Genomic DNA, 26,212 nt, shown 5'->3' with positions numbered 1-26,212 from the left:
GGTTAATTGCTGTGCATCACAAAGGGGTAAGATAAAGGGTGAATGCAGGGGCAAAAGGTTTGATCTGAACTGAAGCCAAGAATCTGGATCTGATTACCTTTGCTAATTGTATTACTCTCCCCCCCCCTTCCCATAGACTAATGCTCTTTTCCGTGATATGGACCAATATTAAATTATTCTGTTGCTGTTTTTCTTCCACAACACAAGTATATGATTTCATGGCCAAATAACGTTTGACCAATAGGCTTCTGACATTGCCTGTATACACATGTGGCGCTGTGGTCTAAACCACTGAGGTTCTGGGGCTTGCTGACCAGAAGGTTGGCGGTTCGAATCCCTGCAACGGGGTGAGCTCCCGTTGCTCTGTTCCAGCTCCTGCCAACCTAGCAGTTCAAAAGCACACCCAAAAGTTCAAGTAGATAAATAGGCACCCCTGCGACTGGAAGGTAAACGGTGTTTCCATGTACTCTGGTTTCCATTATGGTGTTCTTTTGTGCCAGAAGCGGTTAAGTCATGCTGGCCCCATGACCCGGAAAGCTGTCTGTGGACAAATGCTGGCTCCCTCAGCCTGAAAGCGAGATGAGTGCTGCACCCCATAGCTGATTTTGACTGGACTTAACCATCCTGGGTTCCTCTACCTTTAGCTTTTACCTGCCAAATTAGAAAAGTTCATGACTGCATTGTGGGATAAGCAATGACTTTTTCTGGCATGGGAGTTGAGTCAGATCTTGGTAAGGATTTGGACTGTATTAATTCCTTCATGGCTATTTCTGAGTTGTTGACTGGACTCTGGGTATATGAAACTTTTTAACCAGGCTCAAATGAGGAAGTGTATTTTGTTTGTGGGTTCAAAAGCAAAAGTGTGGGGATAAACTTGAGCAACCTTGACCTTTGTAGAGTAGGCTAGTTTCTTTGCACTCATGCACCTTGCTCCGTCCTCCTTCCAGACAAGCAAGAGGCATCATTCAAGGACCCATTCCAGTCAGGAAAAAACACTCAGAATGTGAAGCTTGGTCAATGAGGTGTGTGGCATGGGGGACATTCCAAGGGCCGCATCGAGGGGTGTGGAAGGCACATTCGGCCCCTGTATCTGAGGTTTCCCATCTTTGTTGAAGAGATAGGATGTGCCAGGGATGTGCCAGTGTTACTTTCATCTGCTAAAAGAGGATCACAGATTAAGATGCGGGAATTGGAAAGGAAAATAAAAACCTATGAGAGGAGTACTGGTAACAGTAGAAAGGAATGGATTCGCAGGTAGTTATTGAAACATCGACAAATACTTTAAATGTTACACCGCTGCTATGAAAGGAAAGGAGTATCTGTTGGGCCAGATGGTTCATTGGCGTTTTTTTACAAAAATGTACAGGCAAAGTCTCATGCTCTTTATGACACACAGTCCAAAGTCTGGCATTGCATTGACTTCCAATTTGAAAACATCTGGACTAAAATTTAAAAGAGGATAGATTTTTTTGAAGGTGACTTTTCTAGGTCAGCGTCTTTTTTCCCTAAAAGTAAATTTTAAAGGGAAAGGTTTGTAATGACATGTCTGCCTGTGATGTGCTATTTACATAATGTAAAGAGGATCTTATAAATTTAATGCAGCTTATTCATTATGCAGATTTTTGTTGGTTTTTAAAAACTTTCTGTGGCTTGTAATTATCCACTGATAAGGCACATATGGGGGTAGATGTTTTTGCCAGAAATAAACACACTGAGCTGAAGAAGGAATATCACAAAGCTATTATTAAAGTTTCTCTTTTAAAAATAATAATAATGAGCAAATGCTTTTGTCTCTTTCCATCTTGATTTGAGGGATTGAGAAATCAGGAAGGAATGCAGGCGGGTGGGGGCTGGGAAATGAGATAGCCTCCCTGTGTCTGGTCATCAATTTACTCCTCCTGTTTCCCTGTCTCCAGGATTCCTCTAAATAGCTAAAGAATTGGGGGAAAAGGGGGAAGGAATTTGAATTTTCTCTAAGCAAAAAATATATCTGTTTTTCATTGTGTGTGTGTGTGTGTGTTTATATGAACAAATTGAGGATTATATTTAGAAATTATAGTTTGGGTGTGTAGACACTGTCAATTCCTGATACAGTGGTACCTCGGGTTACACACGCTTCAGGTTACATACGTTTCAGGTTACAGACTCCGCTAACCCAGAAATAGTGCTTCAGGTTAAGAATTTTGCTTCAGGATGAGAACAGAAATCGTGCTCTGGCGGCAGCAGGAGGCCACATTAGCTAAAGTCGTGCTTCAGGTTAAGAACAGTTTCAGGTTAAGAACAGACCTCCGGAACGAATTAAGTACTTAACCTGAGGTACCACTGTAATTTTCTAAATGTCGCTTTTCTGTAGACAGTAAATTCTGTACAAATGAAGGAACCATTGGCGAGCGTGTTTCAAGAGCAACCCGTCAATTTTGTTGCATGTTCCGCTCAGATAGTGGATAGAAATAACACTGAGATCTCCCGCACCAGTGTTCCTTTTCTTCATTCCCCCTTTATAGATAGGACTTAAATAAGAAGGCTCTAAAACTAATTAAAGAAGCATTCTTTCCATATCCAGATTGCAGTCCCATGACATAACTGTTTCTCGGAGCTTAGCTGTTGTCTGTACAGTTCCTAGTGTATTATTTCCAAAGAATGTCTTGCGGTATTGATGACGACACAGGCAGGTAGACAACAATCCACAGTTAGATTATACGAGGATTACAGAAGCAGAGAGTTACAAAAGTTCTCTGTTTTGTATTTTGTTCTTTGCCCTTGAACTTGGTGCAAGACTTATGGAAGATTAGGGGGGAAAGGCATAAGGAACTACCACAGTCTCTTCAAGTAAAGACCTGTATGGGCATCAAACAATTTCTGCAAACATGTTTTGGGTAGTTCAAAAATACTGGTCACTCCAAGGCCCCTTTCTAGAAGAAATCGAAAGCACAATCAAATACTGTGTCCTTTTTTTCTGACTCTAGGAACATATAGTTCCCCTTTCCTTTGGAAGTGAGAAGGAAGGAAACCTCACATATATTGGAATAGCAGGGGCATTTTACCAGACACATACTGGTAATAGCATTTCTGTTCTATTTACCTGTTCTTGGAAATAAATCTTAACGCTCCGGCGTGAAATGAGGTGACTGTCATCAATAAAAGCTAAGATCTGATCTCCCGGGAAGATGATGGATATAAATTTGGATATGCATTTTTGTAGTTTACCAAATTTGCAAGTCAAAATAACATCCTAGTGAGAGAGGAAAAAGATAAGCTGAGAATCTGAACTAGATTTTGTGTTAAGTGCTTTGTATTTTTGTTTATTTATTCAGGCGAAATGGAAATACCGGATTCTGACGATCCTTTAAGCCAAATGGATGGACATGACAGACCAGTTCCAACACACAAAGGTAATCATAGTTTATTCAAATACTAGCCTTATCAAAATCTGACAGCCAAAGGATTTGTTTTATGATCTACGTTTTCCCCCCACTGGAAAAACGGTTATGCCCCTGTGGAGATGGCAGTATTGAGTCAGTGGTTCATTTGCACTCTTTATAAAGATTTGAGGAGTGAGGTTATTACCCCTCTACTATTGTCCATGTTGGGTCGCTGAACCATTGCTGCTGTGTCCTTCCTTGTAGCAGATCAAGATGATCAGGTGACAGCAAAAACTGCAAGGTTTTTAGCTAAGGCAAGAGGCTTGGTGGTTTAGACCACAGCGCTACCAGCTTCCTGAATAAACAAGCACACAATCACTGATAGGTCCACCTGCCTTTGTGAGGCTCAAAGCAATGAAGATGATGCCTCCCCAGCTGTTGCCATTGGCTGTGGGTTTCTTGTGATGTCACAAAAGCACTTGGCAACTGAGTGGATATACAGGCAGGCCAAGGGGAAAGCCCTTTTCTATTTCCAGCAGGACACACCTGGCAATGGATGTGACATTCAGCACTGTCCAGGTTTCTTCCACTTGGAGGAGGCAAACTGGTGAATGGAAGGAGGCAATCCTCTGGCAGTGGGATGCTAGGGGGTGATAATAAGGCAAGTTTGCTTGCTTGAGGGCTGCTGGTATCCGTGGTTGGAAGCTGGCAGATGTTGGTGGATGCTACAAGTGGCTAAAGAATCAGGAAGCTCCTGCAGCCAATCAGAAGCCGTGTCAGATGTTCCGGTTCCAAAGAATGTTCACAAACTGGAATGCTCACTTCCAGGTTTGCGGCGTTCGGGAACCAAAACATTCGACTTCAAAGTTTTGTGCCTTTTTGAGCAACGATCTGCAGTGCAGAATTTGGAGAAGTGCCAGAACTGAAGGACAACTGCATTCTGATTTGACTATAATCCTGGAAGTGTGAATCAGGCTGGTTTGCTTTAAAATAATGGGCCAAATGTATCCCTGGAGCCAGCAAGTTCCCTTGCCAAAATTCCTCAAGGTTTGCTGCGATTGCTGAATTTCCTGTTGTGTGTGCAAAATTGTCCAGCATTTTCATCAGCGCTTTTGCCTCCAGCAGTTGTCTCGTATGCTATCCCTTCTTCAGCCAATCCACCTAAATCACTTACCTTGTCTTCTGCCTTGTGCCTCGTACCCACTCAGTGCCACTGATCAAGAAATGAGCCTGGGGAAAATTGAAAGATATTTTTGTATAGACATTCTTTGCACAGCTCAACCACCACCCAAATCTCTGGCTGCTATTTCTTTTCTTTTTTTGAGGGAGTGGGGCAAAGTGAATTATACCTAAATATCCCAAGTAGCGTTGGGCATGAAGGAATGAAGTGATCTGTTAGGAAATGTTTCCAACAAGAAAGCCTTCTCTAAAATTTACTCTGCCATGATTTGAGTTTAATTTACTAGAACTTCAGATACTCTAGCGTATGCTTACTTATCTTTAAACATCTGAGAGTTGAATAAGTGAACCTTATGTTCCTAATGCTACCGCTGACATGCACTCTGCGTCGCTCCAGCATCTCAGAACAGAACACCCTTTTAAAAACAACTTTTTGATTACCGCAGGCCTTTTCCTTTACAAGCTTTTTCATAGCACGAATTGCAATTTGGAATGTTATACTGTGGAACATTCTAATAATTGCGCTTGGCTCTCTGCCAGACTGCATGCTTTCTGGCTGCGTAACACACACCTATCCTGTTTGAATCAACCTGCTGAGCATCTGATGCGCAGTGGAACTAAAATACGGTGCATTCATTTTAAGGCTGTCTTCATTTTAGCCAAACATGGATGTGTTTAATTCCAGTCCTGTTTCTCCTTATTTTGCAAGCTGCTCTGTTGTTGTTGTTGTTGGGTTTTTTGTGGGGGGGGGGGGCAAATTGGTTTGCTTCCTCTGGATAGCTGTGTTATAAAGTGCAAATCCATGTGTTGTATTTGAAACAGCTACATTAGATACACATTTGGGCACCTGCTGTGGTTTACGCTACTTGATGGATTTTGAATCTTGCTTTTGTGGAAGCAGCTATTAAATATGTAAACAGCCTGTAAATGCAAACAGTAGTTTGTCAAGTTTTTTATAACAGCAGCAGAAAAGCAAAGCAAAGCCAAACGCATCTGACTGTGGAAATAAGTTCTTCAGAGAATTGTTCAGTACAATGGGGGAGCATGCAAGTATCATCATGAACTGTGAGACTTCGGAAATGTCTCTGAAGAATGGAAGGACCACCAAACTAAATGCAGTCTGCCTGCCCAACAGTTTAAGACCATCCTAGAATTATACAGCTGGGAGGGACCTCAAGGACCGTCTAATCCCATGGTTCCCAACATGGGGCACACACCCCACAGCAGGCAATGGATTTTTAAGGGGGCAATTCGAGAATGAGTTATTAACAGTGAAGAGCCTTTTAGGCTTCCTCACTGTGAATAGGAGTTCACTTTTTGAATAATGAGAATTATATGTCATGGGGGCAATCAGGATTTTTGAATGCTTAGGTGGGGCATGGCCAAAAAAACGTTGGGAACCACTGATCTAATCCAACTGCTGGCAATGCAGGAATCTCAACTAAAGCATCTGTGATAGCCAACCATCCAACCTCTGCTTTAAAACTTCCAATAAATCAACAAAAATTGTGCCTTGGTAATAATCCAGGCATGGGGAACTGGATTCAGCTGGCAGGCCAATTCCTTATTCACCACTGCCACCCTGGCCTGGTTCATCACCGGCCATCACAATGAAAGCAAACTTGCCTTATTATCGCTCTCTAGCATCCCACTGCCAGAGGATTGCCTCCTTTCATTCACCAGTTTGCCTCCTCCCAGTGGAAGAAGCCTGGGCAGTGCTGAATGTCACATCCATTGCCAGGTGTGTCCTGCTGGAAATAAAATAGGGTTTCCCCCTTGGCCTGCCTGTATATCCACTCACCTGCCAAGTGCTTTTGTGACATCACAAGAAACCCACAGCCAATGCCAAAAGCTGGGAAGGCATCAACTTCATTGCTTTGAGCCTCACAATGGCAGGTGCACCTATCAGTGATCGTGTGCTTGTTTATTTGGGACATGGGTGGTGCCGTGGTCTAAACCACCGAGCCTCTTGGGCTTGCCGATCGGAAGGTTAGTGGTTCAAATTCCCGCGAAGCGGTGAGCTCCCTTTGCTCTGTCCCAGCTCTTGCCAACCTACCAGTTTGAAAGCACGCCAGTGCAAGTAGATAAATAGGTACTGCTGTGGCAGGAAGGTAAACGGCATTTCCGTGTGCTCTGGTTTCCGTCATGGTGTTCTGTTGCACCGGAAGCGGTTGAGTCCTGCTGGCCACATGACCCGGAAAGTGGTCTGCGGACAAACGCCGGCTTCCTCGGCCTGAAAAGCACAATGAGTGCCGCAACCCCATAGTCTCCTTTGACTGGACTTAACTGTCCAGGGTTCCTTTACCTTTTTTTATATGCTGATCCCCCTCCTTTTTATCAATTAGGTGGGCTGTAATAACTTTTTAAAGGCTGATTTTAATGAGGGTGTGTAAGAGATAGGGGCCTCTATTTTTTATTGCGATGTCCAACTGATGATATTGGGTATTCTTTTTATATAGTTTCCAGTTGTTTTTATATATGAATCATGAGTGCCTATTTCCCCCGATTTGGATTTTAAAGATAATTGTGGTATGAATTTAGCATAGGACCTGCTAGTGCAGAGCTTGTTCATGCATTACTAGGAAATAGCCCAACAACTCAGCAGGTGTGTAAATGATGCATAAAGAAAATGGAGGGGGCACATTTTTTACTAGAAAAGGAGCAGATAACAATAGGCAAAAGAAAGCCAAATAAGTCGTAGTTAAATTACATCCATTGCAGGCTCTAGCCTTGCCATGATATCTCAAACTGCTGCAAAAAATATTGAGAACTGTTAGTGATTGTTGCACCTTTTCAAAGGCAGGTGTAATAGTTCTCTGTGAGTGGGAAGAACTTACTGTACTGCCTCAAAAAATTATAAAAGGCAGGGTGTTATGTGTTGTGAGCAAATTCATTCACAAAGCTGAATAAAAATGTTAAAACAATAATTTGAAACGGAAACTTTTTTTTACTAGAAATTATTTGAACTATATGTCTGCTTTAGGTTTGTTATTTCATTTTACTGCTTAATTTTGTGTTTGTTAATAGGAAGTAACAGAATATTGTAACCATTTTTTTGTTGAAGAGCATGTTTTGAGCATACTAATTCTAAGCTGAAACAACCAGCCTCCTAATTATTCCAACGCTGTCATGAATCGTTGAAGTGAGGCATGAGGATTTCTGATCAAGTGACAAATCAAATCAGAGTACATATTGAGAAAACTTTTGGGTTGAACTTTTTTTCTACAGAAGCAAAGAACTGTCAGTCCAGGTCTCAGATCATCATGTCTCTTATCTGCACAGATAATGCTTAATATTAGAAACCACAGACCTGGAATGATTTTCTAAAACTGTTCATAAATAAGTGCCCCCAGGCAGTTGCTTATCCCAGCTCAGCTTTGATCTCTTTTTGACCTCTCCCCTTTTCAGGCTACTTCTTGACCTTTTTGGAACCAGTAAACAATATCACCATAGTCCAGGGCCAGACGGCCATTCTCCATTGCAAAGTTGCAGGAAATCCATCGCCAAATGTCAGATGGTTAAAAAACGATGCGCCAGTGGTTCAAGAACCAAGAAGGATCACCATAAGGAAAACAGACTATGGCTCACGACTGAGAATCCAAGATCTTGACACCACCGACACGGGGTATTATCAATGCGTGGCCACAAATGGGATGAAGACGATCACTGCAACAGGAGTTCTGTTTGTAAGGCTGGGTGAGTCACTTTGTTTTAAACTGTGGCTTTTATAGCTAGGTTTATTGCTTTATAGACTAGCTCCTAGTTTTCACAATCACAAAATGAGAAATTAATTCACTGCCCCCCCCCTTTTAGAAAATAAATTGCAACATGAAAGAAAATCAATAAAGTCCTTGCCCGAGGCGTCCTCCTCAGCCCAGAACGTCTGGGTTGAACCTGATACCATTTACTAGTAATAAAAGAAAGTAGATACAGATGGAATGGTCTGTAAATATGAAGTTCAGAGAACAGCACAAATGTGAATTAAGGTTTAGTCTAAGGCACAGGGAGGCAAACTTCCATTACTTCACATTTCACAGTACTGCTTGAACTCATTCTGTTCTCACTGGCCAGAAGAATTAAGTAGCTGTTCCCCATCTGGTATTCATAGCTTTGGCCCCAATCTTTGCACATGATGCCTGTGGCAGCAAGCAGCTGACTGTTTGCTAAAAAATCAACACGTGTCTTTTACTGTACGAAGGATATCCCCAAAACTGTATTGACTGAAGTGATAAGTTGCACACCGGGTTTTGTACTGGGGTACTGACCAGTTTGAAGTCTTTGTTGCAATGGCACTAACTACACTAACTATGAAGGATGTTGTATCCTCTATGCATATTTGTTATAATAATTGCCACAGGTTACTTAAGTAATAGTAATAAATTAAATTTATATACCGCTGTGGCGATCACACAGTGTCCCCGGATGTTTCACTGTCTATTGATCCCTGTGCCACCACTTTATTTCTCGCTGCCACCACCCAGACCCTATCTGGTACAATACTGAGTCCAGTCAGGGTTAAATTGGAACATAAACTTTTGTTTGTTTATTGCAGTTTAACAAGCGTGTGGTTTCATAAACAGTATCAGTCAATTACATTCATGGGGTGCCTATCCAGACCTATAACTTCCGCTACCTGCTCTCACTCACTAAACCACCTCTCAGATATTTATTTGTCTTCCTAGCCCCTAACTGTTCCTGACTCAGCTTATTTCACTACCCTAACTCAACCTACCCACCGACTCTATCCCTATTCACTCCCACTCCAACCAACCACCCAACTCCCAACAAACTCCCCTTTCGCCCCTCCCAGAGCTGGTTTTATAGTCCCTCTGACTCCACCCCCCTGGGTCCTGATTGGGTAACCTGTTTAACTATTTCACCTCCAGCACTCTCATATGTTAACGTCACAACCACCCTATACCTGGGGGTCTCAGGGCGTTTCACAGAATAAAATCAAGATATAAAACCACAAAATACATAATAAAAATAAAATCAACAACCCAATAGCCCCCCCCAATATTTTTTTTTAAAGGGCGTAGGATGTAAATCAGATCAACCCAAAGCCTGGATAAAAAGGAACGTTTCTGCCTGATGCCTAAAGGTGTATAATGAAGGCAGCAGGCAAACTTCCTTGGGGAGAGAATTCCACAGATGGGGAGCTACTGCAGAGAAGGCCCCGTTCTCGTTTTGCCACCCTCCAGACCTCTGGAGGAGGAGACACATGAAGAAGGGCCTCAGAAGATCTCGGGGTCCGGGTAGTTTCATATGGAAAGAGGCGGTCCTTAAGGTACTGCGGTCCTGAGCCATTTAAGGTTTTATAGGTCAAAAGCAGCACTTTGAATTGGGCCCAGAAACTAATTGGTAGCCAGTGCAGTCGGACCAGGATCCGTGTAATATGTTCAAACCATCTTGCAACCTGGCCGCTGAATTCTGCACTAACCGAAGTTTCTGAACTGTCTTCAGAGGCAGCCCTTTGCAATAATCTAACCTTGAGGTTACTAGAGCATAGTCAACAGTAGTTAGGCTATCCCTGTCCAGATGGGGTGTAGCTGGTCCACCAGCCGAAGCTGATGGAAGGCACTCCAGGCCACTGAAGCCACCTGAACCTCGAGCAACAGCAAATCACAGCATCTCATAATTATCTGTGTTTGCAACAAAGGTCATACAACAGTACCTGTGAGTCGTCTTTTAACAGTTGAACTGGCTTTAATAGTGTTTAGCAAGTGGATGATGCATTGACCAATAGGAGAGATGCTTTCTTGTGTGTACTAAACCTCATTTCCCATATTTGACCCAGCAATTATAAGCTACTGATTTGCACTTCTGAAAGTAACACAAAATAATAGTGGGGTGGAAAATACTTTTTCCCTCTACACTGAGGAAAAAGCATTGTTAAAAAGAGTTTACTTGCTTTAATGCTATTTTCCAAGAGCCAAAGCTATTTAATAATTTCTGTTTGTTCGTTTCTAGGTCCAACACACAGTCCGAACCACAATTTCCAGTAAGTACTACTTGTGATTAATTTACTGGGTGCCCTAAGTATTTTGATGCAAAAGGCTCAGTCATAGAACCATTAAATGAATATGGAAGTCATCTCATGGCTTTACTTTTCAGAACGATTGAAGAGATACTTGGAGACAAGCAGAGCATTGTGCTTTATTTGGTTTCACTTTGACAAAATTCTTTTGCCTTGTTCCTGCAGGCAGGTTTTATGTTTTAGAAGGGCAATATAGCACTACATTGTGATGGCATTTGTATGGCGATAGTTTCAGAACACTTAATGTTAGCAGAAAAGAGTCATGCGCCCCTATAATTCTAACTTTTGCCCAGTTTATTTTCCTATTACCCAAAAACTCAAGTTAAATCAGATTCTGAAGACGTTATTTTTGAGTAATCATTGTAATATGAATTGGTTTGTACTTCATGATTTGTACTTCTTGGCCATAATTTATCTCAACTTCATATTAAATGGGAATGTTTCCCTTTCCCTTTCAAGATATCTGAATGTATTTTGCATCCATTTATATAATTGCACACATTTGCTTGTATGGTATCTCAAGGGTTGAGGAGATAAGACTGCACAGTTGGAAACTAAATTCATAATATTGTCAAGTGTGAGCATTATCTCATTTATCAAAAGGTCCTGAAGGACAGCCAGAATGTATGACTCAGATGTAAGTTCTTATTTTCCACCCCTAAAGGTTAAACTTGTTTGGGGCCACATGGAGACAGAAATTTATAGGAGAACGTGTGTTTATTCTCTCAGTTACTCGCACACATATCAATAAAGAGTTGAATTGTCCATTGTTCAGTTTTTGTTTCAGGGCTGTTTCATGTTCTCCGTTTTCTACTCAGGATTTTATTTCTTTGTATAAAGCACCCATATACGTTCACTTATTTCACACTCACATGTTTATTAGAGATGACTGGGAACTATTGAGTTGTACTCTGGAAAAAAGCTGAGTGAATTTGGATTTGAATACCCACAAAACTCCCAGTACCCATCCCAGAATCTCAGACTCTAGAAATCCTGCTCCAATTGTGCATTTAATAGTTTTCCCGACCACATGCCAGTGGCACATTCATGCCACTACAAAAGCAACCCCTGTCAGATTCATGAAGGAATCTGCTAACAGTGCTCCTGCTGCTTGGAAACAGCTTCTGTCATCGTGCTTTGTCAGTTTAAGAGGCTTAAGTACATAAGTGGCAAGGTATAATGTACCCTTAAAGCCTCCTAGACAACAACAATTTTATTTTTTGTACCCCACCTATCTTACTGGGTTGCCCTAGCCACTCTGGGTGGCTTCCAGCATATACAAAAACATAAAAAATGTAACATTATAAACTTCCTGATAACATGGCTGCCTTCAGGTGTCTTCTAAAAGTTGTGTAGTCCTTTATCTCCTTGACATCTGATGGCATTCCATAGAAAGGGCGCCACGACTAAGAAGGCCCTCTGCCTGGTTCCCTGTAACCTCACTTCTCTTAGGGAGGGAACGGCCAGAAGGCCCTTGGAGTTGAACCTCAGTGTCCGGGCTGAACGATGGGGGTGGAGATGCTTCTTCAAGTATACAGGGCCAAGGCCGTTTAGGGCTTTAAAGGTCAGCACCAACACTTTGAATTGTGCTTGGAAACGTACTGGGAGCCAATGTTGGTCTTTCAGGACCAGTGATATATGGACTCGGTGGCCATTCCCAGTCACCAGTCTAGCTGCCGCACTCTGGATTAGTTGTAGTTTCCGGGTCACCTTCAAAGGTAGCCCCACGTAGAGCGCATTGCAGTAGTCCAAGCGGGAGATAACCAGAGCATGCACCACTGGCGAGACAGTCTGTGGGCAGGTAGGGTCTCAGCCTGTGTACCAGCTGGAGCTGGTAGACAGCCGCCCTGGACACAGAATTGACCTGCCCCTCCATGGGCAGCTGTGAGTCCAAAATGACTCCCAGACTGTGCATCTGGTCTTTCAGGGCCACAGTTACCCCGTTCAGGTCCTACCCTATATAGGACCTTAATCCTATATCATAATAGTGTACTCATTCTCCAAGTGTTCATCCATTTGTAACCAAAATGGCACCATCCACAGACAAAAAAATAAGTATTAGCAGGTCTGGAGGAACCCTAAGGCTTTCAGAAGTAAAGACAACTTAGGATTACCATTCAGTCAGAACTGAGAATGCTCAGCAGGCATAGAATGCTAACTGACTCGGGGGAGAAACTGGATTCCAGGATGGGGTGGGGAGGCATGAACTGGAGTGTACTGGTAGAGGCCATGGGAAGCTGGGTAGAACCCCAATCAGAGCACTCTACACTGCAACATTTTGTTACAGGTCCCACTTCTAGGTATAAGTTGTGGCTTTTTCCTTTAAAGCACATGTAGGAGGATTCCCAATTAAGAGATGTATTGTCTAACCCTGATTTCATTGTACTTCATAGCTATGTCTGGTAACACAATTGGAAATATACAGTTAAACCTCAGGTTACAGACGCTTCATAGAATCATAGAATAGAATCATAGAGTTGGAATAGACCACAAGGGCCATCGAGTCCAACCCCCTGCCAAGCAGGAAACACCATCAGAGCACTCCTGACATATGGTTGTCAAGCCTCTGCTTAAAGACCTCCAAAGTAGAAGACTCCAAAACACTCCTTGGCAGCAAATTCCATTGTCGAACAGCTCTTACTGTCAGGAAGTTCTTCCTAATGTTTAGGTGGAATCTTCTTTCTTGTAGTTTGGATCCATTGCTCCGTGTCCGCTTCTCTGGAGCAGCAGAAAACAACCTTTCTCCCTCCTCTATATGACATCCTTTTATATATTTGAACATGGCTATCATATCACCCCTTAACCTCCTCTTCTCCAGGCCTTTGACCATTTTGGTTGCCCTCCTCTGGACACGTTCTAGTTTGTCAGTGTCCTCCTTGAACTGTGGTGCCCAGAACTGGACACAGTACTCCAGGTGAGGTCTGACCAGAGCAGAATACAGTGGCACTATTACTTCCCTTGATCTAGATGCTATACTCCTATTGATGCAGCCCAGAATTGCATTGGCTTTTTTAGCTGCCGCGTCACACTGTTGGCTCATGTCAAGTTTGTGGTCAACCAAGATTCCTAGATCCTTTTCACATGTACTGCTCTCAAGCCAGGTGTCACCCATCTTGTATTTGTGCCTCTCATTTTTTGTGCCCAAGTGCAATACTTTACATTTCTCCCTGTTAAAGTTCATCTTGTTTGTTTTGGCCCAGTTCTCTAATCCAGTGTTTCCCAACCACTGTTCCGCGGCACACTAGTGTGCCGCGAGATGTTGCCTGGTGTGCCGCGGGAAAAATTAAAAAATTCGAAAGATTTTTTTTTTAAGTCAAATTTTCAATTGGGGCGCCGTCACTAGATGACCCCTGGGGTTCCCTCCCTCCCTCCCACTCTGCGCCTCCCTCCTCCTCCTCCTCCGGGGAGGCCCTTCCTGGCTCTCGGCCAAGGCTTGGCGGCTGCCACTCACTCGCTCGCCCACTCGTCCCTCCATCCCTGCACCCGGCCTCTCCCCCTCCGTCCCCGGCGCGGGGGCTGCCGGGATCCGTAGTCCCCTCGCCCTTGGGCTCCGCGCCCGCGCGGGGTGCGCGAACTACGTTTCCCAGCGTGGCCTGGCGGGCCGGGCGTTTTGTTTGAAGCGCTCTTCTCCCGGCCATGGAATGAGCGCGGCGGCGGCGGCCGGGCGGGCAGGGGCTCTTCCGCGCAGACCCCGCGCAGCCTGCCTGCGCCCCTGCGGAGATCGGGCGGCAGGATGGAGCCCGGGGATCCCCACGGAGGCAGAGCGGCGGAGGCAGAGGCTGCCCCCCAGGTAGGGCTGCATCGGGGGGGGGTTATTTTTGCAATTCTGCATCCGCGCCGGAGGGGAACGCATCGGACCGCGGGGAGACCCCTTGGCGGGCGTGCAAGGCAATGCATGCGTGCAGGCGTTGCATGGAGTGCAGTGCAATGCAATGGCAACGCGGCGCCCTGCATGCATGCATGCAACTTCCACCGGTGCTCCAGACTTGGCAGGTGAGGGGGGTCCCCAGTGGGCGGCAGAGAGAGCCGGGAGGGCGAAGGGGAGCCGGGGGGTAGCAGCGCTGCTCCCCGAGCCGAGAAACTTCGGCGTCGTTGCGCCGGGTGTTGGAAGCGGAGGCTGGCGGGGGCCCCTCACCTGCAAAACCTGGTCGCCTCTCATATATTTCGTGCATTGCATTCATCGCCCGCTTTCTCCTCCAAGGAGCTCCCGGGGGCGCGCGTGGTTCTCCCCGTGTTATCCTCGCAACAACAGCTCTGCGAGGTGGGTCAGGCGAGTGGCCCAAGGGAGCACCCAGGGATTGTCCTGGCCAGGTGGGGTGATTTGAACCCTGCTCTCTGCCCGGTCTTCGTCCTCATTTAGCCCCCACATGTGCATGACTGTGCATGACTGAGGTTTCCCCCCCTCATCTTGGCTATGGTGTGAGTCTGTCCTGTTAATTAATGGGGTTCTGCCTTCGGAGAAGATGAGCCAGCCCTCAAGGAGGTGATTATGTAATTTGCTAGCAATTCATGTCCCTCCCGGCGTGACGCTGCGCGCTGACGTCACGGGGCTGTAATGGTGGTGTGCCTCGAGATTTTTTTCATGAAACAAGTGTGCCTTTGCCCAAAAAAGGTTGGGAAACACTGCTCTAATCTATCAAGGTTGTTTTGAAATGTGATCCTGTCCTCTGGGGTGTTAGCCACCCCTCCCAGTTTGCTGTCATCTGCAAATTTGATCAGGATGCCCGGGTTATGCGTTTTCGGGTTGCGCAGTGCGCCAAACCCTGAAGTACCAGAACAGGTTATTTCTGAATTTCTGCACTTGCACATACACAGAAGCACTAAATTGCACTTTGCGCATGTGCAGAAACACCAAATCGCAACCCGTGTGTGTGCAGATGCAGCACTGCAGGTTGCGAATGTGCCTCCCTCATGGATCACGTTCGCAACCGGAGCGTCCACTGTAGTTTGTCACTTAAATATTTAACTTTCCTAATATTGATTAGCCATGGGTGCAGAAGATTTGAACTTTTTTGGCGTTTGGTAGTTTTACATAGGCTGGTTCAGTGGAAACAGAGCTTAAGACACTGTGCCACACTAAGCCAACAGAATATTTTGGTTTCTGAATATTATGTGAATGTCCTTATTCTGTTCTTAAGCTCATTGCTTATTATCATGATTATGAAGCTGAGGCCCTCTAGAATGTCTCATGCAAATCTAAATAGATTACGACATATTGTATAAATCAAGTCAGTTTTTAAGAGCAGTCAAACTAATCAAACAATTTATTCTTCACAAATGCCATTTTAAATTGCCATGTGTTTTCTGTTGACAACACAGGGGTGGGGTGGGGAAATCAAATGTTCTTTCTCTAAAAATCTCACATTGTTGATTATTTGTTGAGGGGGCATTCTTCAACAGTTTTTGTAAAACAAACCAAATACTCCATCCAAAATATATTGCCATTGTTGTGAGCTTGAATTGTTCGCAAATAAGTGAGCTAAAAGCACAAAAATAGCAAAGGGACTGTCAGGTGGAAGCTTTTTAATTAATGGGGGGGGGGAATAGTCAAGCTATTTGCCTTTGTTTACCTTTTCCCTAGGGACACGGGTGGCGCTGTGGGTAAAACCTCAGCGCCTAGGACTTGCTGATCGCATGGTCGGCGGTTCGAATCCCCGCGGTGGGGTGCGCTTCCATCGTTCGGTCCCAGCGCCTGCCAACCTAGCAGTTCAAAAGCACCCCCGGGTGCAAGTAGATAAATAGGGACCGCTTACTAGCGGGAAGGTAAACGGCATTCCGTGTGCTGCGCTGGCTCGCCAGATGCAGCTTGTCACGCTGGCCACGTGACCCAGAAGTGTCTGCGGACAGCACTGGCTCCCGGCCTATAGAGTGAGATGAGTGCACAACCCTAGAGTCTGTCAAGACTGGCCCGTACGGGCAGGGGTACCTTTACCTTTTACCTTTAACTTTTCCCTATATATAATAACAACAAACTTATATGAGAGTGGGTGCTTATGTAGTTAAAACAGGCATAGGCAAACTTGGCCCTTCCAGATGTTTGGGACTACAACTCCCATGATCCCTATCTAACAGGACCAGTGGTCAGGAATGATGGGAATTGTAGTCCCAAAACATATGGAGGGCCGAGTTTGCCTATGCCTGAGTTAAAATAATCTACACAGCAGAAGGGGTGTTTCAGCAAGCTAGAAGGAACCAAAAGGTTTACAAAAGGCCAAAAAAAGAAAGAAAATAAAGACCAGGGGAGCCACAAGACCCTAAGAGAGGATATAAATAGCTCAGTAAAGACTGGTTATATTTGATAGGCATGGAATGCTGATTGGGCATTAGGGGAAGAGAAAACAAGAGGAAAGGAAAATGGAAAGCAGTGTTCCATATATCTTTATGGTAAAGTTAAAGGATCCATGGACAGTTAAGTCCAGTTAAATTCGACTATGGGGTGCAGCGCTCATCTTGCTTTCAGGCTAAAGGAGCTGGCATTTGTCCACAGACAGCTTTCCAGGTCAGGTGGCCAGCATGACTAAACCACTTTTGGCAGAACAGAACACCGTGATGGAAACCAGAACGCACGGAAACACCGTTTACCTTCCTGCCACAGCAGTACCTGTTTATCTACTTGTACTGGTGTGCTTTCGAACTGCTAGGTTGGCAGGAGCTGGGACAGAGCAAAGGGAGCTCACCCCCTCGCAGGGATTCGACCTGCTGACCTTCTGATCGGCAAGTCCAAGAGGCTCAGTGGTTTAGACCACAGTGCTACCTGTGTCCCGAATAAACAAGCACACAATCACTGATAGGTCCAACTGCCATTGTGAGGCTCAAAGCAATGAAAATGATGCCTCCTCAGCTGTTGCCATTGGCTGTGGGTTTCTTGTGATGTCACAAAAGCACCTCTTTATCTGCTTGTACTGGTGTGCTTTTGAACTGCTAGGTTGGCAGGAGCGGGGACAGAGCAACGGGAGCTCATGCCGTTGTGGGGATTTGAACCACCGACCTTCTCCTTGGCAAGCCCAAGAGGCTCAGTGGTTTAGACCACAGCACCACCTGCATTCTACTAATCTGGGAGTATTGTCTTTGGTCCGCTGAAGGGCAAATCAGCAGACACCTGAAAATGGAAGCAATGGTGAAATAAGACAAGCCCCACATAAACACAGTAACAACACTTCACGGACAATGTCCCTCATTTTTGCTCACCACCATGAGAGTTCAGCTGCTCTCTGCCAAGCCAAGTGAGCCTCAATCGTCTCCCAAACCTGGAGCTGCAGGGTGGGGCAGTCATAATCCCTGTGGTTTTGTGGCAATCTTCACACACTTCCCAGCTTAAAGGCTGGGAAGAAGACAGTGGTGGTGTTTGGTTGCTGCATTGGCAGTGCTTTTGCCACAACACGTCATCACATGGCCAAACCAAGAAGCCCCTGGAGCTAGAAAGGGTGGTAGGGGGTTACTGGTTCTGGTGCAATGGAACACCGTGATGGAAGCCAGAGTGCACGGAAACATATTTATTGACAAGTATCAAATAAATATGGGGCGCAGGTGGCGCTGTGGGTTAAACCACAAAGCCTAGGACTTGCCAATCAGAAGGTCGTGGTTCGAATCCCCGCGATGGGGTGAGTTCCCGTTGCTCGGTCTCTGCTCCTGCCAACCTAGCAGTTCGAAAGCATGTCAAAGTGCAAGTAGATCAATAGGTACCGCTCCAGCGGGAAGGTAAACGGTGTTTCCGTGCGCTGCTCTGGTTCGCCAGAAGTGGCTTAGTCATGCGGGCCACATGACCCAGAAGCTGTACGCCGGCTCCCTCGGCCAATAAAGTGAGATGAGCACTGCAACCCCAGAGTCGGCCACGACTGGACCTAATGGTCAGGGGTCCCTTTACCTTTACCTATCAATAAATATAGTAGAAAGAAAGAAGTATTCTGAAAGCAGACAGGCATGCCTGGATAGCTGGAATTCTGAACAGGAGTGCTCTGCTCAGCAATGCTTTGTCTTGTTTGTTCCAGTGAATTTTTATAATCCTTTCTAGTTGTTTTCAGTGAAGTATTGATTTGACTTTATTTTATTTATCTTTTGACTTAAAAACAACAACACACAATGCATCTTTCAGTTTAGATCTCCCCCCCCCCAGCTGTACAGTGGAACCTCTACCTGCGACCATAATCTATTCCGGAGGTCCATCCGGAGGTCAAAATGGGTCACTGGGAGAGGTGTAATTGTGTGCAGGCGCAGGCAGCAATTGCCCACTTCTGCGCATGTGCGAACGGCGATCGCCGCTACTGCGCATGCATGAACGACGGCAAACCCACCAGTTACTTCCGGGTTTGCCGTGGACATTGGGCAAAATGGAGACGGACCTAAGTAGAGGTTTGACTGTATTTATCCTCATGGCACACCATAATATTCCTAGGGCCTCCTCCCAGTTGCCTCTGCTATGGTATTCATTACAGTTGCCAATAGAAATGAGCTTAAAGCTGATCCATAGTTTAATCTACTCTCATAAGGAATCAACGTCTGCAGCCACATCTGCTTTTCACTACTGTATTGCTATCCTCGCACATGTCTACAATCGACTGATTATATGTCTCCAGCAGACTCTGTGGCCAGAGGCACCATTATTTCAATAATACAAGAACACTGCCTTACCTCTTTTGCCAGTAGTTAATTGCATTTCTTTTTGGAAGGATTTGTTGTTCTCGGGTAGCTTAAAAGGATGCTAAAAGTAGCTCAACTATGGGGAAGTAGAAGATACGAATGTACTGGCCTATGCAGGGGTAGACAACATGTGGCTCTCCAGATGTTGGACTCCAAATCCCATCAACATGTCCAGTGATGATGAGAGATGTAAGTGCAACAACATCTGAGAGCACCATGTTGGCTCCCCCCCAGTCCGATTCACATTGAATCTGAAAATTGTAAAGATTCTGTTCTATTCTATTCTGTTCTGTTCTGTTCTAGCCATTGACTGTTTCCAATGTGTAATTGATTTAATTAGCCATCTTATTGCAGTATGCTGTATGCTGTGAAACAGTATGATGGCCATTATTTGCAAACTTCTGCAAAAGCAAAAAATTGTCCAGTAGCACCTTAGAGACCAACTAAGTTTGTTCTGGGTATAAGCTTTCGTGTGCATGCACACTTTGATGCAGGTGGTGCTGTGGTCCAAACCACAGAGCCTAGAGATTGCCGATCAGAAGGTCGGCGGTTCGAATCCCCGCGACGGGGTGAGCTCCCATTGCTCGGTCCCTGCTCCTGCCAGCCTAGCAGTTCGAAAGCACATCAAAATTAGATAAATAGGTACCGCTCCAGCAGGAAGGTAAACGATGTTTCCATGCACTGCTCTGGTTCGCCAGAAGTGGGTTAGTCATGCTGGCCACATGACCCAGAAGCTGTATTCCGCTCCCTCGGCCAATAAAACGAGATGAGTGCCGCAACCTCAGAGTCGTTTGCAACTGGACTTAACGGTCAGGGGTCCCTTTACCTTTCAGGTGCTACTGGACAATTTTTTATTTATTTCGACTGCGTCAGACCAACACTGCTACCTACCTGAATCTAGAATTCTGCAAAAGCAGTATCAGTCCACAATTGGTAACTTGGCCACTGATGACTGAGAGGCCTGCAAAGAAAGAAACACCAAACTAAAGGAGAATCGCAACAAAGGCAAGGTTTAAGTGAACTAAATTTCAGATAGCAATGGCTTTTCTTCAAGATATAGCAGCCTTAATGCAGGTTAGCGTGTGGCCAGCTTCTATGCTCTAAAGCAGCTTTCCCCAAACTTGGGTGTCCAGATGTTGTTCGGCTACAATCCCCATCACCCCCAACCCCCAACCATGCTGGCTGAGTGTAAGGGGGGGGGAGCGTTTGCAAAGGTGTGCCACTGCCCTGCACTTCAAGTCTTCTATATACTTTGCATCATGTCTGGCTACAGCAGTGGTGGTGAACCTATGGCACGCGTGCCAGAGTGGGCACTCGGAGCCCTCTCTGTGGGCACCCGTGCCATCGCCCTGCAGTGCCATTCCTGGGGGTTTTCAAAGTTGGCTCCCCCCCTAACGGCTCTCCAGGTGGGAATTGCTCTGTAGAGCGCGCACTGCCCACAGCAGCGTCGAGTGCAGTTGCGCGCCCGCCAAGCAGCTGATTTCTGGCCTTTCCACTCCCCCCCCCGCCATGTTTGGATTTGATATCCCGCCTTTCACTCCCCTTCAGGAGTCTCAAAGCGGCTAACATTCTCCTTTCCCTTCCTCCCCCACAACAAACACTCTGTGAGGTGAGTGGGGCTGAGAGACTTCAGAGAAGTGTGACTGGCCCAAGGTCACCCAGCAGCTGCATGTGGAGGAGCGGAGACGCGAACCCGGTTCCCCAGATTACGAGACTACCGCTCTTAACCACTACACCACACTGGCTGGTTTGGTGTGGAATGTTTGGTGTGATTGGTTGGTGCAGCAAGCAGGAGATAGAAAGCGGCGGCAATGAGTGTGTTTTTTGGTTGAGTCAAGGGTTTTTGTTCATTTGTTGGTTCCTGTGAGCTTTGTGAGTATTGTTTTCCTCTGTGTCGCGTCCTGAAGTGTGTTAGTGTTTATCGGCAACAACCCCCCCCCCCAATATTAGCTCAACAACGGTTTGCAATCCCCACCAAAAAAAATCTCAACAACTCCAGACAATGCCCCCCCCAAGCAGAAGGACACTCCTCCCAAGAAAAGATCAATAACACTGGTTAATCTCACCCCATTTCCTTACTGTATATTTATTTGTATGCGCTCATGCAGACAATCATTATTACCCAATATTAAATTGCCGTGTTGGCACTTTGCGATCAGTAAGTGGGTTTGGGTTGCAGTTTGGGCACTCGATCTCTAAAAGGTTCGCTGCCACTGGGCTAAAGCACCCCTTTTCCAATGTTTCCTGTTCCATTCTGTCCAAAAAATGACCGACACCACTACAGCCCACTCACGACTGTTTCAGGAGTCTTGTTCTTTCCAGAACTGAGGTGAAATCCATGCGATTTGCCTTCCTTGTTCTCTCTGGCGTTGGTTGTTCCTGCAACCTCCGTACTATCAGGCAAGAGCAGTCGCTGCCAATAATATTTGGTGTGATTTTGGGGTGTAGGCAGCAAGAAGCAGCCTGCTTTCATTGCAAGGTGCTTTGGGCAGAAAGGGGGTTAGGAAGACATGCTGCAACGATGTTTCTCCATAGAGTTTGTCCAAACTGGGGGCCCCTAAGAAGGCAGACGAGAGATGAAGAACAAGAGCAGCTTTTATCTGCCTGCAGTGATAAGGAATAGACATAAAAGAAGCAGAAAAATCCCTGCAGAGAAGCACCAGTTACTTATATTACACATAATATATACTAGCATCTGTCGTACTTCAGTTCTGAGTAAAATAAGCCTTCTTTATAGCATGATTTTATGTTCTCAATGTAGATTAGGCTATGTGCCTACCTATTCTCTTGCTACTGAAGACAATATAGTTATTATGTTTATATGCCCTCTGGCTCAGTCACATGACAGCCTGTGTATAATAGATATCTTAGGCAGTTAACATGCACCGGGTTCTGTCTGCATTTATTCTTGTATTTAGCTTGTTTGATTTGTAAAGAAAGGCTCCTTTGTTCTACAGGTATCTTTCAAACCTTTGTCTGGGTGGTGTTAGTATGCTACAAGCCTAATTTCGCTAACCCATGAATCTAATGGCACAGAGGAAATAATCTCTAGTAAATCTTCAAATATTGCTTTGACGTGGAGTCTACAGATTTGAGTTTTAGTGAAACAAAATCTCAGGGTCACTTAAAAAATCAGCAGCACATTTTATTCATTAGTCACTAATTCATTAATTAGGCATCACCTTTCCTAAATGCATTTATTGGTTCTAATGGATTGAGTAATGGTGCTGTTGAACGATGGCTTAGGGATAGGTGCTGTTGATTTTAAGGACCATTGCTCTCTGCGTGTTTTTGCCTACTCACGAGGAGAGCAATTTCACTGCTGTAACTGACCGACACCAGGATATATGCTATCCACACAAAAAAGGCAAATACTACTGCTAATTATGTAATTAGCACTGTCTCTGTACTTTCTGCATTTTGTTTCCATCTAACCTCCCCCAGGCATGTAATCCAAGACAATGCTTCATTCATCTGATGAAGTAGCCTGTACCTCAAAGCTTTGCCTTAAAATTTAAAGTGCTACAAGACTTATTATTGTTTTTGTGCCAGTAGTCCTCTGGAAGATAAAATATAATTTTTCTTTAGTTGGTTCTGTATTTCAAATATAATTGCCCAAAAGACTCACCTTTTGAACTAATTGCTGCCCTTTTTTTTTTGTTGAGTATTGCTTGTATGACTTGTTTAAAAGAACATCATCTTCCGCCTGGCCAGTGGGACTTCCTTTCCCATTGCCTCCATGCCTGATCTGCTCCAGAGGGTTGGGAAAACTGCCAGGACAGATTCCCCCCCCCCCTATACTTCTATACCAAATCTCTTAAGGAGTGTACATTATACATGGATGAGGGCATGGGAAGAAGAAGATGCATTGTACAGGCAGAGGTCGCTGTGCTAAGTGGACAAGTCTGTTGGATGCATCCATATGACTTTTCTTTGGTTAAGGAAACATACATATTTTAAAGCTTTACTTTATGTCCCGTTTCACATAGCAGAGAGCTTTGGTAATGGAGGGTCAAAAATCTAGATTATTGGCCTGGTTTGCAGGCAAATAAGGGACGCAGGTGGGTCCCTTAAACCACAGAGCCTAGGACTTGCCGATCAGAAGGTCGGTGGTTCGAATCCCCGCGACGGGGTGAGCTCCCGTTGCTTGGTCCCTGCTCCTGCCAACCTAGCAGTTCAAAAGCACGTCAAAGTGCAAGTAGATAAATAGTAGATAAATAGCGTTTCCGTGTGCTGCTCTGGTTCGCCAGAAGCGTCTTAGTCATGCTGGCCACATGACCTGGAAGCTGTATATATATAAAGCGAGATGAGTGCCGCAACCCCAGAGTCGGTCACGACTGGACCTAATGGTCAGGGGTCCCTTTACCTTTACCTTTACCTTTGCAGGCAAATCATACTGGATCGCCAGGAACAGGTGTTTGGCTTGTTTGCTCCTTCTTGCTCCCCTTACACACTCAGATATTTGGAGCTTCCAGTTTTTACTTGATTTACTTTCTGTGCTTAGTAACAGTGTTCAAACTGGGCAAACCATGGCTAGCCCCCAAACCATGGTTTGCCTTCAAAGCAGAATCCTTCGTACCCTGCAGTGTTCAGAACTCCCATTGTTCTAGGTGCATTTTGCAACAGGGAATTTTATTAGTGTGAGCAGTTTCTGAGCTCTGGCTACAGTATGGCTCCTAAGATTTCAGATTAACAATGCAGTGTGAAGGGAAAGGAGAGACCCGCTGAAGAATATTAGGGGGTGGGCAGGAGAAGGACTAGACCATGTGAAAAATGAACATAATATTTTAGCTGCAGTTCATTCATTTTCAGCTTTGTATTCTCGTTATAAGAAAGCACACCGAGACTGTCCATTGTTGCACCCATAACCTCGGTTTAAGGTGCCATTTAGCTCCTAGTGTTCACATCTCAGTTTCTAACACTGTGTGACGGGGACTGGTGATCACATGCTTGATTGCTATTCCATGTTTAAAAAGAGAACCCTAGATCCTTCTTGTAGAAAGGTAGCACTTTAGGGAGAAGTTCAGGTTTGAACTCTGCCTGTTAGCTTTCCCTAGACAGCTATTTACAGGGAAGCTTTCAAACATGCATGCTGAAGTGGTCCTGGGAGTACATTAAGTTTATACTTTCAAAATGATATAATGTGTGAAGCGCCCCCCGCAGTGACTATTTAAAGTTGGTCTGTGCTGCTGCAGTTACTGATAAGGGTAGTTTCACAAATGGATTTCCCATATCCTGTAACATGAATGTAAAGCTTGAATTAGCCTCAGTTTTGACTTTCAAATGAATCTCTTTGCCTGGGTTAAGAGCATATATCAGGCTGAGAGGAAACATATTTCAGGCTAAATGGCACTGATAGCATCCCTTTTGGTAATTCCTTTAGAGCTGTATTTCTGGGTAATTGTATTCTGCTCTTCCTTTAAATTAAGAGGATAAGATTAATGCCCCGGACCTCTGGATCTCAAGAGCAAAATCCTAAACTTCCGTGAAGGGAAGGTGGTATCTACATGTACATTGGAGACATTTCAGCTTTACTCAAGCCCAGCCTTCCCCAAACTGGTCTTCTGCAGATACTGTTGGACTAGCTGCTCCCCTCATCCCTACCGCTTGGTCACGCTGGCTGGGGTTGATGGGAGTTGTAGTCTCAATTAGCTGGAGGGTGCTAGATTGGAAATGGCTGTTCCAGCCCCATTGAGCCATTCTGTCCACACGGGACGCGGGTGGCGCTGTGGTCTAAAACACTCCCAGTCACCATCTAGCTGCCACATTCTGGATTAGTTGTAGTTTCTGGGTCACCTTCAAAGGTAGCCCCACATAGAGCACATTGCAGTAGTCCAAGCAGAAGATAACTAGAGCATGCACCACTCTGGTAAGACAGTTCGCGGGCAGGTAGGGTCTCAGTCTGCGTACCAGATGGAGCTGCCCTGGACACAGAATTAACCTCTGCCTCCATGGACAGCTGTGAGTCCAAAATGACTCCCAGGCTGCACATCTGGTCCTTCAGGGGGCACAGTTACCCCATTCAGGACCAGAGAGTCCCCCACACCCACCCGTCCCCCAGAAAGAGTACTTCTGTCTTGTCAGGATTCAGCCTCAATCTGTTAGCTGCCATCCATCCTCCAACTGCCTCCAGACACCCACACAGGACCTTCACCGTCTTCACTGGTTCTGATGTGAAAGAGAGGTAGAGCTGGGTATCATCCGCCTACTGATGAACACCCAGCCCAAACCCCCTGATGATCTCTCCCAGCGGCGTCATGTAGATGTTACTGAACACAAAGCACTCGTTTGAATTCTTGTCATTACCGAGATAAAATTAAAATGATCTTCTAGGTGGCCCCTTAAGCCATATTTTGGCTCTGAAGATGTGAAAGGTCTAGATTTCATTTCATGTTTAACCTCAGTCAAATTGGCAATCTCTGGTTTGAAACTGAGTCACTACCGTGTGGTTAAGTGAAAAGTACATGAACTCTTTGTGAACTGGGAATGAGGCTGTTCTTGTTTCGTTACATCGGTTCCCCTTTCTGTTTAGCGCCACACTCTGTGATGACTTTAGTTATTGTAAAGTGTATTGAATACCAGTCGGGGAGAGGAGAAATTGCCCTAATTGGTGCTTCTGCTGAAGTTTTGTTGGGAAACAATAACTCCACGTGTGCAGAAAGGGCTTTGTTTTCAAAAAAATATCCCATCCTACATAAATACATTATATTAAATTATAGATGTCTGTGCTCAACATTTCCTACATCCATTTTGTTCCTTGATCGTTTTCTATGAACTTGGCTGACCTAAAGCTTGCAAATACCATAGTGCTGTTCTTGGCCATAATTGCAGCAATAATTACAGCAATGCAGCTGCCTAATTGCCACAACAAACCGTACATTTATTTTATCCCATCTTTGACCTTCTCTGCAAAGTTAACACATTCATTTTAAGAAATCAAGTCGGTGCAGGAATTTGACAAGCTGAAAATCTTCATACTATCCCTCCTGGGTTGCAT

The 26,212-nt window shown here is 45.1% G+C and overlaps 1 protein-coding gene across 4 annotated transcripts in view; it reads left to right on the top strand.

The window, feature by feature from the left end:
- The window catches only part of ROR2 (receptor tyrosine kinase like orphan receptor 2), a 172,523-nt gene that overhangs the window by 115,019 nt on the left and 31,292 nt on the right, over nucleotides 1-26,212 (top strand). For all 4 annotated transcript variants that reach the window (XR_014013100.1, XR_014013101.1, XR_014013102.1 and 1 more), the window contains exons 2-4: nucleotides 3,315-3,392; nucleotides 7,950-8,237; nucleotides 10,512-10,542. Coding sequence is in view for 1 of the 4 variants with exons in the window: in XM_081213610.1 (XP_081069736.1) it covers nucleotides 3,315-3,392; nucleotides 7,950-8,237; nucleotides 10,512-10,542 (397 nt within the window). In the remaining 3 variants the exon portion in view is untranslated. The remainder of the gene's footprint in view (nucleotides 1-3,314; nucleotides 3,393-7,949; nucleotides 8,238-10,511; nucleotides 10,543-26,212) is intronic.

This window comes from Podarcis bocagei (genome assembly GCF_964188305.1).
Source record: "Podarcis bocagei genome assembly, chromosome: 11".
NCBI classification, from domain to species: domain Eukaryota; kingdom Metazoa; phylum Chordata; class Lepidosauria; order Squamata; family Lacertidae; genus Podarcis; species Podarcis bocagei.
This window is presented reverse-complemented; position numbering and strand designations above follow the sequence as displayed.